Source organism: Trichogramma pretiosum, unplaced genomic scaffold (assembly GCF_000599845.2).
Source record: "Trichogramma pretiosum strain Unisexual culture from Peru unplaced genomic scaffold, Tpre_2.0 scaffold1, whole genome shotgun sequence".
NCBI classification, from domain to species: domain Eukaryota; kingdom Metazoa; phylum Arthropoda; class Insecta; order Hymenoptera; family Trichogrammatidae; genus Trichogramma; species Trichogramma pretiosum.
Window position 1 is genome coordinate 2,109,459 of NW_019641703.1, and position 16,541 is coordinate 2,125,999.

At 31.6% G+C, this 16,541-nt stretch overlaps 3 protein-coding genes across 7 annotated transcripts; 2 read left to right on the forward strand and 1 right to left on the reverse strand.

The window, feature by feature from the left end:
* The first annotated feature begins 299 nt into the window (after window positions 1-299).
* On the forward strand, window positions 300-5,129 carry LOC106654553 (amyloid protein-binding protein 2). Its single transcript, XM_014374480.2, has 9 exons — window positions 300-1,821; window positions 2,500-2,613; window positions 2,694-2,944; window positions 3,025-3,204; window positions 3,276-3,531; window positions 3,633-3,757; window positions 3,860-4,136; window positions 4,209-4,374; window positions 4,446-5,129. The coding sequence occupies exons 1-9, from the start codon at window positions 1,675-1,677 to the stop codon at window positions 4,670-4,672; spliced, it is 1,743 nt and encodes a 580-aa protein (XP_014229966.1). The 5' UTR covers window positions 300-1,674; the 3' UTR covers window positions 4,673-5,129.
* A 1,564-nt stretch (window positions 5,130-6,693) lies between these two features.
* LOC106655127 (liprin-beta-1) lies at window positions 6,694-9,921 on the reverse strand. Its single transcript, XM_023462744.1, has 10 exons — window positions 9,743-9,921; window positions 9,498-9,637; window positions 9,182-9,343; window positions 8,980-9,111; window positions 8,805-8,886; window positions 8,437-8,732; window positions 7,896-8,072; window positions 7,430-7,825; window positions 7,227-7,355; window positions 6,694-7,147 (listed from the first exon to the last, which is right to left on the reverse strand). Exons 1-9 carry the CDS (start codon window positions 9,909-9,911, stop codon window positions 7,227-7,229), a joined length of 1,683 nt encoding a protein of 560 aa, XP_023318512.1. The 5' UTR covers window positions 9,912-9,921; the 3' UTR covers window positions 6,694-7,147.
* Window positions 9,922-11,129: 1,208 nt separating this feature from the next.
* On the forward strand, window positions 11,130-16,393 carry LOC106657115 (heterogeneous nuclear ribonucleoprotein H-like). Of its 5 annotated transcripts, none has more exons than XM_014378450.2 (8): window positions 11,130-11,278; window positions 11,755-12,042; window positions 12,130-12,273; window positions 13,242-13,380; window positions 14,853-15,031; window positions 15,145-15,350; window positions 15,435-15,642; window positions 15,763-16,393. In XM_014378450.2, exons 2-8 carry the CDS (start codon window positions 11,778-11,780, stop codon window positions 15,855-15,857), a joined length of 1,236 nt encoding a protein of 411 aa, XP_014233936.1. In that variant the 5' UTR covers window positions 11,130-11,278; window positions 11,755-11,777; the 3' UTR covers window positions 15,858-16,393. The 5 variants fall into 5 exon arrangements, with proteins under 5 accessions (XP_014233936.1, XP_014233927.1, XP_014233919.1 ...); XM_014378441.2 differs by having other exon boundaries at window positions 15,435-15,687; window positions 15,763-16,392; XM_014378433.2 differs by having other exon boundaries at window positions 15,435-16,392.
* Window positions 16,394-16,541: the final 148 nt, after the last annotated feature.

The window sequence follows — 16,541 nt, forward strand, 5'->3', positions numbered from 1 at the left end:
TCGACACATCGCTGTTCGTTAAATCCATTTGGGATCAAGAAAATAAGCCCATCGTACAGTTCGAAAATGGTTCTCCATTTTCGAATGCAGAAATGACCTATTGTGGATTTAAATGCACACAAGCGCACGCATAAAAAGGCGTTTTAAAGTGCACACAGACGGACGCGCAGCAGAAACATATGTTTCGTGCCTGTGTTTTTAAATTTTAAATATTCGCACAGTGGCAGCACACTAGCCTTCGCTCTGCCTGCTGCTGCTGCTACTGCAAGACAATTACAGTGCAGTGGCCACAAATCAGCGCTGCAGCCTCGAGTGTCGACCGCTGCTCTCCAACACATAAACTCTCTCTCTCGTATGCACAGTAGTATATAAAGTGCGGTGGTGCACCCTGCCGCCGTCGTCGCCTCCTGACATTTAATCCCGTCACGACGAGTCGCTATAGCTCGAGTGCAGTACACGCAACACGGGCGAAACGCACAACAACAGCAGCAGCAGCAGCAGCTCATCGTCGTGATCGGGCCTGCCTCAGTCTGCCTCGCTCGCGTATAGTTTTTTTAGTGCCTATAATATAGCTTCGCTAAAACTTCTCGCCGTTTCGTGCGCGCGATTATTATATCGCTCCTCGAGTCGAGAGTGTGTTGTGTTTTGCTGCTGCTGCTGCAGTGCGTGCGTGTGTGGTGTGTTGCGCGATTTGGGCAACACAAATAACGTATATACAGATATATATATAGCGCAGCGCCGAGCATCGAGTGAAATTCATATCCACGGAAAAACAGCTTTTAAAGAGCTCGACGTGCTCCGCTGCCGCGATACCGAATGCACAGGCAGCGTCGCACTTAGTTATCGGGCATTGCGCCGACTAAACGTAGTCACGAATACACGTATATAATATAATGTGCGCTTTGTTGGCCCCTGCACTACTCGTCGAGCAGCTGCCAAGTAGCTGCATGCCTTCTTATACTTACACCACCAGCAGCACGGCTGATCATCAATCGGTAGTATTATTCGGCAGCGCATCAGCTCGTCGATAGTGTTGTTGTCGTTGGTGTGTTGTATACGTGAGACATTTCAAGTGTATAGCGATACTCACTCATGAGGAAAAGACCTAAGCCCATATCCGTGACATTACCAAGAAGGCTCAGGCGCTTATGTCTCATCGCGACGACTCGTTCAAGCCTGCGAACTCTCACTGCTTTTACACGCTTGTAAGAAGTATATCTAATATTACGCCGAGAAAGCTCATTCGTTGTCGTATAGTCGACGGATTCGGATCTCGCCCGATTTAAACGCAACAAGCACATATTATATACGTCAATACAAAATTTCATCATAGCGCACGGCACGAGCTTTTATTATACAGCTGCCAGCTGTGTTGTTGTACTCTCTCGTCCATAAGCAACAAAAATCTTCAGACGTCAACTGCCCGTGTCTCTGCAAAAACAAGTCATTATTCGATGATCGCACTAGCGCTCGTGATAGGTGTTGCAGCAGCTCGTCGTCGTCGTAGTACTGTCTCCGAGTGTTCCGAAAGTGATTAGCAGCAGGAGCCCAGCTGCACAAGGCGCAGAGGAGCTGCACAGATATAGTGACAGGAAGTCGAGGCTCGTACATCGACGAGACAAACAGCATCTGATCGTCCTGGCCGCGCCGCCGTCAGGTCGTCGTTCCGCCACAATGGCCGCAATAGAAAACAAACCACCCACCAAATCCGTGACCAGCCTCTATCGGCTGAGCCTTCGAGTAGTAGCGAAATACTATTATCAGTATAAAAAGTCTTTCACTTATCTGCCCGAAATGGTTCACTTCGATCTCGTCTACCAGGTTATTAATCATATTCTATCTCTCTGTTCCCTATCAAAATTTTATTATTATTCATTCATTAGTCATTTATCAGTTTCCCTTTTTCCTTCTCACTCTTTGCTACTCAACGCACTCTGCTTCTCTCTGCTTCTCTCTCTCTGCTTTTTTATTTTTTGCTTCTTCTTCTCCTCCCCTGCTGTGTATCAAACATTTTATTAATTTCTTTGTTATTCATCTTTTTTCTTTTTCTAGTAATTGTTATTGTACCACTACCTCTGTTACTTTTCATGTTTTGATTGTGTGCATACACTTTTGCAATTAATGTACAAAATAGCTTGTTATTATACTTAATTTTAATTTTACCTGACAACTATCTTATAATAAAAAATATTTTAAAAACTTGTTGAGCTTCGTAGAAAAGTCAAACTTTAAATATACACGAAAGCATACAATACATTATCTTAAATGATTAAGTTTGTTTGTATGTTAGTTAGCTTTACATTGCTTTAGTGTTGCATAATTTTCTTTATTAATGATACAATAGCAATGTATATAATTTTAATATATTTATTAATATTTATCAATTTTCTTTAATAACATTATGCATAAACCTAATTCCAAATTTCAATTATTCTTCTATTACAAATCATGTACATAATTTCAATACTTAACTAAAATTCAACAATTTTTCGTTTTTAGTTGTATACTGAAAACAAGCTTTCAGAGCTTCAAACTGAATTGAATGATATCAATGTGGTAACAAAACTACTTAATGTACAAAGTAGTCGAAATCTGTTGATCAAATGCTTCCAGGTAACAATTTTGCTTTTTTGTTATGAAATATGAACCAAAAGAATTTTATTTTATTTTAATCTTTATGAAATTGTCTACAGCTTTTAGTGGATAATGATATGCATGCAGCAGAAGTACTATGTGATACTTATCATTCAATATGCACAAGAGCTAAAGAAGATGCTACTTGGGACAAAAGACTTATAAATTTAGGCCTTCGTCTTGGAGGATTTTTAAATGATGCAGGATGGTATTATGAAAGTGAACAGATTTTATTAGACTGTAGGGAATTGTGTCTTTTAGGAAAACAAAACCCTCAGACATGGTGTGAAATATTAGATTGCTGTCACAAGTAAGATAACTTCACTTGATAAAAAAAATATTGTTAATATTTTGACAGCACTATTTAATATGGATGAACAATTTTTTTAGATTAATTCATGCACAAGCATCATATTGCTCTTTCACTGGAGCTGCGTATACCCATGATCTTGCTCTGGAAACAATAGATAAATTAAATGAAGTAGGTTATTTATACGTTAATCATGCAGCTTTGTATGCAGAATTTTCAGTTTTGTATTTCATAAGAAGTGAATACGATTTAGCGTACAAGTAAGTAAATTACATTAATTAACAATGAAAGCTAAAAATTTAAAAATTCATTCATCATAATTATTTTCTAGATGGAGTTTACAAGCTTTAAAAGAGTTGAATCCATCTCTTCCAAAATTTATCATTATTAATGTACTTCGTCAAGCTGCCAAATCTTGTGTTGTCAAGAGAGAATTCAAAAAAGCTGGCTTGCTCATTAAACAAGCAATATATCTTGCTAAAGAAATCTTCGATGCTAATCATCCCAAGTATAGTGATGTTCTCATTGATTATGGATTTTATTTGTTGAATTCTGATAGTATTGGTAATAGTGTTGCAATTTACAAGGTAATTGACATAATCTGAATTTAATAGCATTGTAATCACAGTTATTCAGAGTAAATTTTGCTGTATCCCAACTTTATCTCATTGTTTTTTTGTATTTTAAGTTGGCTTATGAAATACGGAAAGGAGTTTATGGTAAAAATAATCTAAATATTGCAATGGCACATGAAGATTTAGCCTATGCTTTATACGTACAAGAATATAGTTCTGGAAAGTTTGGTGTTGCAAGGTAAGTTTTCTTAACATGCTATTAAAATAAGTTAGACCAACTTATTGGCTTCTAAAAATCTTATAAATAATATTTTTTCATTTCAATGATTTTACTTTGTAGAAGCCATGCTGATCTTGCCATAGAAATTATGATTAAAATTCTACCATCTGAACATTTAATGTTGGCTAGTGCCAAACGAGTAAAGGCTCTAATTCTTGAGGAAATTGCTTTGGATGTTTCACCAAATAGTTCTGAAAGTGACTTGTTGACTATGTCAGAAGATTTACATATGTGTGCTTTAGATTTATCAAGAACAGCTTTTGGAGAAAGAAATGTACAAACTGCCAAACACTATGGAAATTTAGGAAGATTGTATCAAAGCATGAGGAGATTCCAAGTAAGCAACATTAATTTTATTAATGTTAAATGTCTCTTACAAATTAACACTATACCATTAAATGTCATTTAGGAAGCAGAAGAAATGCATCTCAAAGCAATTGGTATAAAAGAAGAATTATTGGGTTGCGATGATTATGAAGTGGGGTTGAGTATAGGTCATCTAGCTTCTTTGTATAATTTTCATATGAATCGTTTTCAAGATGCCGAGGCGTTATACTACAAAAGCATAGAAATAAGTAAGATTTTGTAATTCAACGTTTTAATAAGTAGTATATCATTCTAATAATATACGAATTTGTTTGTGCAGGTCTAAAGCTATTTGGCAATAGTTATAGTGGATTAGAATATGATTATCGGGGTTTACTCAATGTTTATGCCAAACTGGAAAACCACACCAAGTATGTAGAATACATGGATATTCTTGCTCAATGGAAAGAACTAAGAGATAGGCATGCCGAAAATGAAGAGCCGCCAATTGAACAAAAATGCCCACAGCCTTTAGACGACGTAATACAAACATTTTTCTCTATGTGATACAAAAAAGTGATAACTTTGTAACTTTATGCAAGAATGTTACAAGTTGGATCATTCATATACGGACTAATTAAAAAATCTCAATGAATCGATTATCGAGATTTTGTGCTGTGAGATTGATGTGAGCTTGTAACAAATGTATGAACTATCCGTTTGGAAAATTTTATTTGTATTATTTGTACAGCATTCACTTTTTCATTGTAAAGTTTGATACTCAGTATATTCAATTGGTGATTATTACTGGAATGCAATTTGAGCTATTTTCATTGCCTTGGTTTCAGAAATTTCAATATTTTACTAAGATCTGACAAAATGAAATAGCTAACAAAAACAGTGCAAAAAGTCAAAACTTGACTTTTCTATGATCAATGACAATGACTATTTATAAAAAGCACAATCTTATAATTTCCAAATTGCAATCACCTTAACTTATGAAAATAATAACTATGAAATTAGACTTTTTAATAGTTTTCAACATTGATTTAATATAAATTATTTATTTGACTTATACGTTTTTTTCACCACAGTCTAAATTTAAGAGAAATTTAGAATTGCATTCCTTCTTGTTAAGGAGAATATCAAAGGCAGAATCATACTAAAATTTTTGAAAAACATTTTCTGAGATTTTAATTGAATAATTTTGTAAGAAGTTGTATGAGTGACGTAGTTTTTTCGACTTTTTTAATTCATAAAACTTTTCAAAAAATATTCAGTAAAGGTCTTAAAAAGTGCAGTAAAAAATTTTGCTTTTATTTTGACTTTGATGTTCCCTTAAATGCTTTTTGAAGATTTTTGTCAATAAGAGCATCAAAAAATTGTTGTCGAAAATACTAACATGTATTTTGCATAAATTATTTATTGTAATAGTAAAGTAGATTTATATCGGTGAATACAAAGTGCATTACTTATAACTTATTTGTAACATAGTCAGTTATGCAAAGATTAAAAATTTGAATTGTGTTATTGATTAAGTAAGAATCTAGCGTAATCGAAATTTTAACATGTTTTTTTTACATGAAAGCGACTAAAATGTACATAAAACATAATGCGAAACAAAAAAAACTCGTACTTTTTTCTTACCTTTTTACCAGCTAAAATCGTTTTTTTTTTACTTTTTCTTACCTTAATTTTTTTCTTTTTTTATAATTTGATATTTGAACATCATAAATTACTTTATTACAAAACTTTAAATAATCCTAGAGAACTTGTGAAAATGATGATTTTCGTACAGGAAATTCAAAAATCTCTAAAATTTCGTATACGGATTTTCCCCTGCATAGACTCTTCGATCATCATCATTCCTATCTTCTTTACATTAAAAAATACAAAGCTTGTTGTTAACTTTTGCAACTGAATTTCCAAAATTCGTGGAGAATGATTATGCCCTTATTTTCTTATTCGAGAAATCTGGTCCTTATTAGTAATCGGAAACACATTGAGATCGTGGCGTAATTAATGGATAAGAAATAGTAGATGAGTATTGTTCGTTTCAAAAATTATTATAAGAAAAAAAATGACATTGGTTAAACTTCATTTAATGAACGTGAAACCCTTGTGAGTCTATAATTTTTAAATAATGTTGAATTACTACAGCAAGCGGCGTCTCGTTATGAAGAGCGGTCAACTATTTCACAAAAATTATCTTAAAAAAGGACATTTTGATAAATTTTCAGATATGGACATTTATTCATTTATTTAAATTTACTTAAACAAAATTATTAATGAGCTGTAAATTAAACGGTAAATAATGAGAAATTTCATATTGTAATGAAAAAAACAATTCAGTACAAAAACTTTGTAGAGTTTCACGCAATTTGCTAATTTTGCAACATTAACACTTGAGCTGTAACATAATGCCTATGTGAAATGAACCAATTCTTAATTACATTGCACAATAAGCGTTAGCCTTTTTTTCACTTTTTTAAGTAAATAAAATTAACTATTTAATACATTTTAGTTGGAGAAGTGATTATTCACCCATAAAAAAAGTATCCAATAAAATGTACATGTACGTATTTTTTCAATTAAAAATTTATTTTGTTACTCAATTGGTCACATTATTTCGATTAGTTCGATTGGCACATTATATTTCGTGTATAATTTTTCATTATTTAAAACTTGAATGTAAAATATCACTAAAGTGTATATTTCAAGTTAAAAACTTCCATTTAAAAATTAAATTAATTCAAAATTTCATTACAATATTGGGGTATTAAAGCGTTTCAAAAAGTACCCTAATTTACAATTTATGAAATACCTATAAATAGAATAATATATTTAAAACTTGACTGTCGTTTTGATAAATATCGTATTTTCAAAACTTTTTATAAAAATATGTAAAAATTATTTATACAGCATTTACTGGGTTTAGGCACTCTAGGGTCCGTCAATTTCTTTTATCATAATATTTTTAATAAATTTCTAACATGACTATAAGGCAGATATTTCGTCAGTAATGGTAAAAATCATTATAAACTGTAAAAAAAGAATGAGTTTTATTAGTTTTAAACATTGATAAAAAAATATTAAATGATAATGAATTATAACTAAGTACCTATGCATCGGAATTCAAAGTCATATTCGGAGAACACGGTGGAGTGTTCTCTAATGGGCAAACGAGTGGAGTAAAATACGCATTATTTTTCTTTTTTCGTTTCAAAGTAAACTGTGATTTTTTTTGTACCTAGAAAAAAATGGATAAATGTAATCATTGCGCTTTTAAATCAATACAATTTTTAAAAATACCGATTGACTGACCTTTAATTTAGCCGTGATTGTTAAAGGTACAAATGTTTCGGAATTCTCAATTTCCCTCTTATTTTTTACGATATTTCTACCAATTAATTGATTAAAATGCGTAGTCAGATGTCGTCGTAACAAAGTTTTAGCTGGAGGAATATTTAGCAGCGTTGCTAATAATTCAGAGTTGAAACGCGGTTCGTGAATGATGAGTCCTCCGTGAACTCCCGATCCTCTCATGTTGGGTGCATACTCTGCCAAATCAACTGCGCGTAACCATTCCATAACCCTGTGGTTAGTCCACAGCTTTACTTGGTCCTCAATTTCAATTGAATTTTCGTGCAGTCTTGAAGTATTTTCGTTAGATGAGCGTCGTTCCAGATCATCACTTTTAAAGTTCAATTCTCTCAAGGTCTATAAAAAAAACTCAAAGTTAATGAATTTTTCTAAAATCTGTTATGTGAAAAATTTTTTTTTTCATTACCTGGATTCCGCGTCTTAAACTAACGGCATGTAATTCGGCTGTAATATTAAGCAATGCCAAATCATCAGTTGTTAATTTATTCAAAACACGTCCATCTACTTTAGCATTTTGAAAAGACTCTTTATGCTGTGGTAGCCCAATATCATCTAGCCAACGTAATACTGCTACAGTATCCATCTGTAAAACATAACACAAAATTAAATTTGATGTTAAAAACTCAAATTTTGAAAAAATTCAAATTGTTTCTTAGGTAAAATTTATATTAAATCCTTACATAATAATTATAAAATATGTAATGTAGGAGTGTAAACTCAATGATATTAGAGAAGAAAGTTTTAAATTTCATTAGTATGCAATTGATATATTAAGTTACAAGTGTTCAATTTCACAAACAGACTGTTCTTGAACTTACACATAACAAGTATTTCACCATGTCTTTATAATTGAATTAAAATATTTCAATTCATAACTTTCAATTTAGCATTGCATATTAGAATCAAATTTTGTAGGTTTTAAAGTATTTAAATAATATTTCATTTACCTTATCTGATCCAAAATAATCAGCTCCTTTTAATTTTTCGCAGTCAATGGCACATAAAATTTTTTTCTTGTGAAGGACATTTTTTATGTCTAATACTTTTTCAAGTTCCGTTAAAGTAGATTCGATTAAAAATTTACCGTTTATTTTTGCACGCTCAAATTCTTTAATATATGAACCCAATCCTAAGTTAGTAACCCAAGTACATATTTCTTCAGTGGACATATCACATATTCGTTTTTGTGGCTGTTGCACAACGCTGCTTGTAGAGCAGTCAATTATTACTGGCTTTTCCTTAGCTGATATTGATAAAAAATTAATAAAGCATGATCATGAATTTTGAGAATACTTATAATGCAAATTATAATTACCAAAAACTACTCCTTTTTTTATAGAATGTGGTTGACGAGGTAAACTACAATATTGTCTAGCATGTCTAGTAAAACCACCGACCTATAAAAGAATTAAAAACGTAAGAAACATTTTCAATAATTCTATGATAATAAAATATTGAGAAAATTTTAATTTGTATATGAAAAAACTTACATTTGCAGGAGACCTTGTATTGCGTAAGGTTGCATTTTCATGTTCTAAAGTAGCTTGTTTAAGTTTCATTTCAGTCAATGAGTTGAGTAATTCTAACTTTTGAGTTTCCAATGAACTTCTCAATAGTGCTTCCTAGCATGTTTGAATTACAGATTTAAATTAAAAATTTTTGATGATAATCATTAAAATTTAATTGACTCACCTTATGCATTATTTCTTCCATATGCTGGATCACTTCTTTTTTAGAATCTAATTCATCTTTTAAATTGTTAATTTCTTGCATTTGAACATCTATTTGTTCTGATAAAACCGCTATTTCCATTTGAAGAGCATTACGATCAATTTCTAGTTTTTTCAATCTTTCCTAAAAATTAAATAAAAAGTGTGTTAAACATCATCAGTTACTATAAGAAGTATAAAAGAATGCTTTAAATTCTATGCAAAAGAAACTTGTCACAATTTTTAGTGATTACACAAAATGAAAAATGTAAAAAAAAAGAAAATATTATGAAACTCACAGGTTGTAACCAATTTAATAATAAATCCACGGTTCTTTCATCTGGACGAGCAGGTAACACTGGTGAAGATTGAAGGATTCCTACAAGATTTTTAACAGTATCTCTCAAAGAGTGTTGTAGGTCCCCCATTGCATCTGCTTCTAGTAAGAAAATGAAAATCAGAGATTATATTTCATGAAAATTTTGGAAATATTCAACTACGTTTAAAATAAGTTGATTTGAAATTAGGTTGGATGATACATTACTTTTAAAAAACTGCCTACCAGATATAATATCATCCATTTGAAGTAAGGCTGCTTCTAACATTGCACTAGCTGACTGTTTTGAGCTTGTTACATGACCTGTTGTACTAAAGTTTGATGAGGGATCTTTGATTTGATTTTTTCCCATATCATCCGTCTGAAAATCAGTCATTTTTAGCCATTTGTTGTATAAATACTGTAAGTACATAAGTATCGAGGATATTATTTACAAACAAACCTTAACGTAATTCACGAAGTCTAAGCGACTTATTTACGTGGATAAGTTTCAGCATAATGAAGGAATGTTGGTAAGCGATACAAAAATGGAGTAATCTCAATCGAAATTATTTATCAGCTTGGCACAATCTCACAATTCCAAACTAATTATCAATGAAAAGCATTTAGTAAACACATATGATCGTCGGCCCAAATGTCACTCAGATAAAGCCAATTCACGGTCAAAACTTATCGCTACGATTACTAATACTAATGCGATTATAATTGATCCCACTGGTAGTGCGGTTTTGGTAATTATTAAAATATGTTTATGATCCGTGTTCGCAATTAAAAAGTCGTGCCTGTAATGCACTGTGCATTGTGCATTTGCACGGAACTAGCATCAAGTTACACATTTGCTAGTTTTGGCCATAAACCATCCGGCTTACAAAGTCGAGCGCACTCGCGGCGCATACGACTCGGATAAGCGAGTGCGTGGGTGGAGCCGAGGTTTGCATTCGGTGTGCATAATTATTATGGGAAGAAAATATTAACTTCCTGCATTATCATGCTAGAGTTTCAGTTCACCACTTGATGATCGAGTTTTAAAAAAAGATGATTATGATCACATAAAATCATTAGATAAAACTATGAATGAAGATGGTAGATGATAGTTGATCAATAGTGGCCCGAATGTTATGTCAAAACAGGCGTAATTAATTTCAAATTACAACAATTTAACAAAAAAAATTTTATGTAAACTTTATGGTAATTTTTTTATTACTGAAAAATTGGCAATAACAACAACTTATTATTTATACATTTTTCCTCTTCCCGCTTGGGGTTTTTAAAGTTTTCGATATTTTGGCGTATACGAGACCAATTAATAAAATCAAAACAATTTTTCCAAAAGTCAACGTCAGCAATTATGAGCTGTCACGTCGAAAGTAAGGATTGGTGTTACAATCGCAACGTCGCACGCCGATAATAATTTTCGCAAAAGCTCGGTTCGTTCTTTTTTTTTAAACTGTCAGTGAACGATTAGTAAGTGCGGGCGGACGGTAGTTAATGCTGACACCTGACACTGACCAGTAGCTGACCGCATCTGATTGTCTCTTATATATAAACGTAGAATCAGCCATCTTCTATGAGGCAGCTTTGGAATGTAGAAAAACTTACGCTCATTGCGCTCGCAGCCTCGCGCTCACTCAGGTCTCAGTGGTACTGTTTAGTGTTTACTCTCTGGCAATATCGTGGTCCACATTACAGGGGTAGTCTTGTGCAACGCCATTTTCTATCTGGGTTTTTCTATCCTTAATTGAGGTACGATATTTTCATCAATATTTGTTGTTAACTAAGATTATTTATTTACTCTATGATCGTTTGTGCATAAAGGTAAGTGCATTCCTATCAAAAATTTTACTTTTTCATGCAGATTTTGTGGAAAACTTCTTCATACTTGATGAGCTCAGGCTAGAGAGCATTGATTTTCATAGTCATTTACTATTTCTGCTGTTAAACTAAACAAATCGAATAAAAGTAAAAAGCGAGCAGCTTGTACACTTTTTACTTTTTGTACCGCTAAATATTTTGGATATTGTTTTGAACTAGCTCGGCGGAGAGCGTTTATTTTTGCATTTGATTGCTTTCTGCTTCCCAACATAACCTAAAATGGAAAAAAGCAACAATCCTTTTAAACGTACAGTTTTCTTCTTTTTGAACGTGAACTCACTTAAATATTAACAAAAAACATTGGAGAAAATAGCAAAAGTTAACTTTGTTATTATTTGACCATATAGTTGCAGTTCAGCATTCAATCAAGATGGTGAACGGTAATGATAATGAGTCTAACTCTGAAGAAGGTCATGTTGTTAAGATTAGAGGTTTGCCATGGTCAACCACTGTGGATGAAGTTATAGCATTCTTCGGTGATTGTCGCATTCTCAATGGGAAAAATGGCGTTCACATGACTATGTCTAGAGAAGGTAGACCAAGCGGTGAGGCATTCATTGAAATGGAATCGGAGGCTGATATCGAAGCAGCTTGTAAAAAAGATAGAGATCATATGGGTCATCGCTACATAGAAGGTGGATAAAGATTTTATAGATTAATTTTATTGTAAAATATAAATTACTTTAAAATTTCATAATAACTTTGAAACAATTGAAATTCAGTTTTCAAAGCTAAGCGAGGAGAAATGGAGTATGTGATCAAAAGAAGTGGATACAATCTAGAAAATGCCATGGATGATGGATGTGTCCGATTGAGAGGTTTACCTTTTGGATGCTCAAAGGAAGAGATCGCCCAATTTTTCTCAGGTACATTTAATTGCAATTCTGATTCATTTTTTCAATAGAATGGTTAAAAAAGAACAAGTTTTATTTGTTCATTTTACCATTCACATTAAATAAAACATCATGCATGTTAATTTCAAATAATTTCAAATAATACATATAATGTTATTCGTGACACAGACACTAACAGTTTTTATTTATTCTAGTTTTGTTATAATCATTTGTTAGTTTTTAAGAATTTTAAACAAAATACTAATTGGTGATTGGTAAATAGTCATCTGTTATTCGCCCGCATTAAATCTTTTATGAAAGTTTGTAAGGGTCTAATTTAATATCATTTTATGATATTGAATACTTCATAATTTTAAAGCAGAAAGATGTAGTTCATTAATTAACTCAAAGTTCATTAAATTGTTGGTCTTTAATATCATAATCTTCAACCTATTAACTTATTTCTAACATTCTTCTTGTTATAAGGAAATATCCAAGTCAAAGGAAAAATAAATTTTTTCAATCACTTTTAGGAGGATTCCACTGAATATATTTGAATAAAACTACATAAATGTCTGGAAACAAAAGAAAGAAATATTTATGCAGCGTTTTTTTAATAAATATATTCAGTAGAAATCTGAAAAAATCTAGTTGAAAAATATATATTTTACCTTAGTTTTGGTATTTTTGCAAGACAATTTTTTGTACTTATGTTTTGACTACTATATGTTTAAGATCTATTTGTTGATAATTATTTTTAAATCATTAATACCATTGTAAAAATCATTCAACTAATATTGAAGTTTGTATTAAAGTTATCAGGGATTGTTTGTAGATGAAAAAAATTTCTTTTAAGTTTTGAAATTTTTGTGATAGATACTTGAACATTATTGACACCAAAATGTAATTTTACAAATTGAATTTTTCAATCAAATGCGATGATTTAAAACTTAAAAACTACTTAAATGGGATAATACAATTTTATTCGTTGTATGGGTCAGGGTTGGAGATAGTGCCAAATGGGATCACGCTACCTACGGACTACACGGGCCGCAGCACAGGGGAAGCCTATGTTCAGTTTATTAATAAAGATGTCGCAGAGCGTGCTCTGCAAAAGCATAAGGAGAAAATAGGACACAGGTGGGAGTACAACTGGGTTGGAAAGGCCCCATTTTATTTTTATTTTATAATTTAATTTTCGAAGTATCTGATAGTGAGGAAAGTACATCAAACATTTTATGAAATAATTTTTTTTTAAATATTTTCAAAGTGTAAGTAAAAATATTATTTTTTTAAAATGTTTGATAAATTTACACATGAAGATTTCGTATTTTTGAGGTTTTCAAACACTTTCATAACCCAAATGAATCATCAACTTAAAAATTTCTATCTGTTTTTTGATTGGTAAAAAAGTAATCTTTTTGAAAAAACTGAATCCACCAGATATCATTTTTTATTTTCAAACTTTTTTTTATCATGTAAAAATGTATAGAAAATTTAGGAACGTGTTAGAAGCAGCTCATTTGTCACACTTATGACTTGTCTGACAAAGTGCGCGAGGCTCCCTTCTCAATTTCTTTAAAATTTCCATAAGTGTACCCATTTTCATAAAAAGAATAAGTTCCCTAATTATAGTAAGAATCTTTAATAACTTGAGAGTGAAGGGTTTTCAAAACAAAGTTCATTCCTCTGGGTAGAAATCTATGCCTCAATTTGGGTTTCATAGGCTAACCTGTAATAAATGTTTGACAAAGGACTAGTAATCAGATGTGTCAAAGAACTGGAAAAAGTTAAATCATGGTATATTAAAATGGTTCATTACACAGCGGGTATGAAATAAGTGAATGTAATGATGATTGTAGAAGAAAAACTGGGCACAACACTTCCAAATCAACAATTAAATTTTTTATAATTCATTTTATCTTAAAATTCTACCATGATAATTCTCTCAAATAATAATCGTAATCTAAATAATCTTAATAAATAAATAATTTAAACCATGAAATTCAATGTCAATCAATGAAATTGAAAATTTTCTAAAAAGTTTTTGCTTAAAAATTTTTTAAACTTAAAGAATAACAATAAAAAAGGTATTTTTGTCCATGTAATAAACGGCATGGTATATTTATTCTGCACCTGGTTTGGAATGGAACTAAATTACCTGGGGGAAAATTATTTTTGCAAACCAATAAATCTGATTGCTTGTTTTAATAAAGATTTAATAATTATTTAAAATATGCGTGATTTCGAAAATTTCACATAAAAATTATTAGTTAGTTATGAATAAGTATAACTATATTTGTATAGAATATTTATTTGAATCCGCATGAAGAATTTACGTTTTTGCGATACTTAATCACAAAAAAGTACTTTGAGTTTCTAGTTTTAATGAGATGGTCTATTTTTTTTTAATGTACCTCACTAAGTCTTTAACATTGTATTGTTTGCTGTCGTGTAAAAATAATGTGGATTCTTCTAACCATTATGTTATATAATTTCGCGTTTCACTAATTTTACAATTCGTTATGAACATTTTTTACGAATGAACATGAGAATATTATTTTTAATAGTTGAACATGTTATAATTAACATGCTTTGCTTTTTTTACGTAGGTACATAGAGATATTCCGAAGCAACTTGTCTGAAGTACACGCTAGTATCGGCCCCAAAATGCGAGGTGGACCGATGGGAGGTTTTAACCAGAGACCTGCTCCCTATGATCGTGGTAACAGATTTGGAGCTATGAACCGATTTGGCAACAATCTTAGAAATAACAGAGCAGGACCTCGTGGTAAGTTCATCAAAAATTTAAGTTTTTAGCCTGAAATAGTCATCTTTGTAAAGTAGAATTTCACATGATTCATGATAATAGTTAAAACAATTATTCTATATTTCTCTTTTTAGATTATGATAATAATTCTTGGGGAAATGGAAATAATTTCCCTCCTCGTGGAAATATGGGAGGTGGAATGAGAGGTGGCATGGGTATGATGGAAATGAAAGGAAGTGGTGATTTCAGAGGTAACGATAACTGGAATAGTAATCCTGGTCGACACAGTGTTCACATGAGAGGTTTACCTTTCAAAGCTTCGGAACAGGACATTGCTGATGTAATTTTCTTTACTTTAATTTTACACCACATTATTATGTATTCCAAGGGTTGAAATGAACTTTGTATGCTCTTCGAATTTCAGTTCTTTAGACCTCTGATACCAGTGAATATTCGTATGATTCTGGAAAATGGTGGCAGAGCTTCAGGCGAAGCTGATGTTGATTTTGCCACACACGAGGAAGCGGTTCGAGCTATGACTAAAGACAAAAGTCATATGTCCCACAGATACATTGAATTGTTTCTCAATTCAAGCGGACCCAGTCCAAATCAACATAGTAATAATCAACAAGGTGGGAGTAGTCAAATGCTTGGCGGAATAGGAAATTTCTGCGGAGGTTTAAGAGCATTTCAATCAGAAAAATTTCTCCAAAAAATGAAAAACAAACAAATACCTCAAAACTATTTTCCAGGCATGGTGAACAATTTCCGAACAGGATTTTCTGGAAATAACAGAGGATATGGCAATAACCAAATGGGAGGGAATAATTTCAATAATAATTTCTAAAAAAAACTACATCATCCATCATCAGTTCTAGCATCTAGAAATAATATTAGTTAGAAGTATGCATAAACAATTGGGTCAATGTAATGATCTTGAGAATTGTTTTGTTATTTTTTAATTGTAAAAAGTCATCAGTCTAGATCATAAATTCAATTTCTATTTTTATGGTTAAATTTTTTAACCAACAGTTCATTTTCTCGTATAATTTACAAACTTGTACATCGCTAATTATTTCTAATATTTAAACGACATAAGTATTAGTTATATTAATTTGTTAGGTATATCAGTAAAATATTTGAATTCAACAGTTCATAGTCATTTTCCTTCTATCCGCAAAACCTCAAGTAAAGTAAATATTATAGATATAATATTATACTAATTATAAAATTCCTACCGATATTCAATGAATGTCATTTTTATTGCAACATTTTGTATTTGTACTTAGCTATTATTTCATCACAAATGTACTTAGCCGAAGTACGTGCATGTATCATAATATCATTAAATGTATTTTTTCTCACTTAATACAATCGTTGTATTACCTATATTATAATAAAATATCAATTTTAAATATTCGATTGCTTTTTAATTAACTTGACACAAAACCTATAAATTTCCCTAAACATAAATCTTTTGAAAATGTTTTTCAAGTTTCTGACTTGATATAAGTTTTAGGCTCTTGCCTGA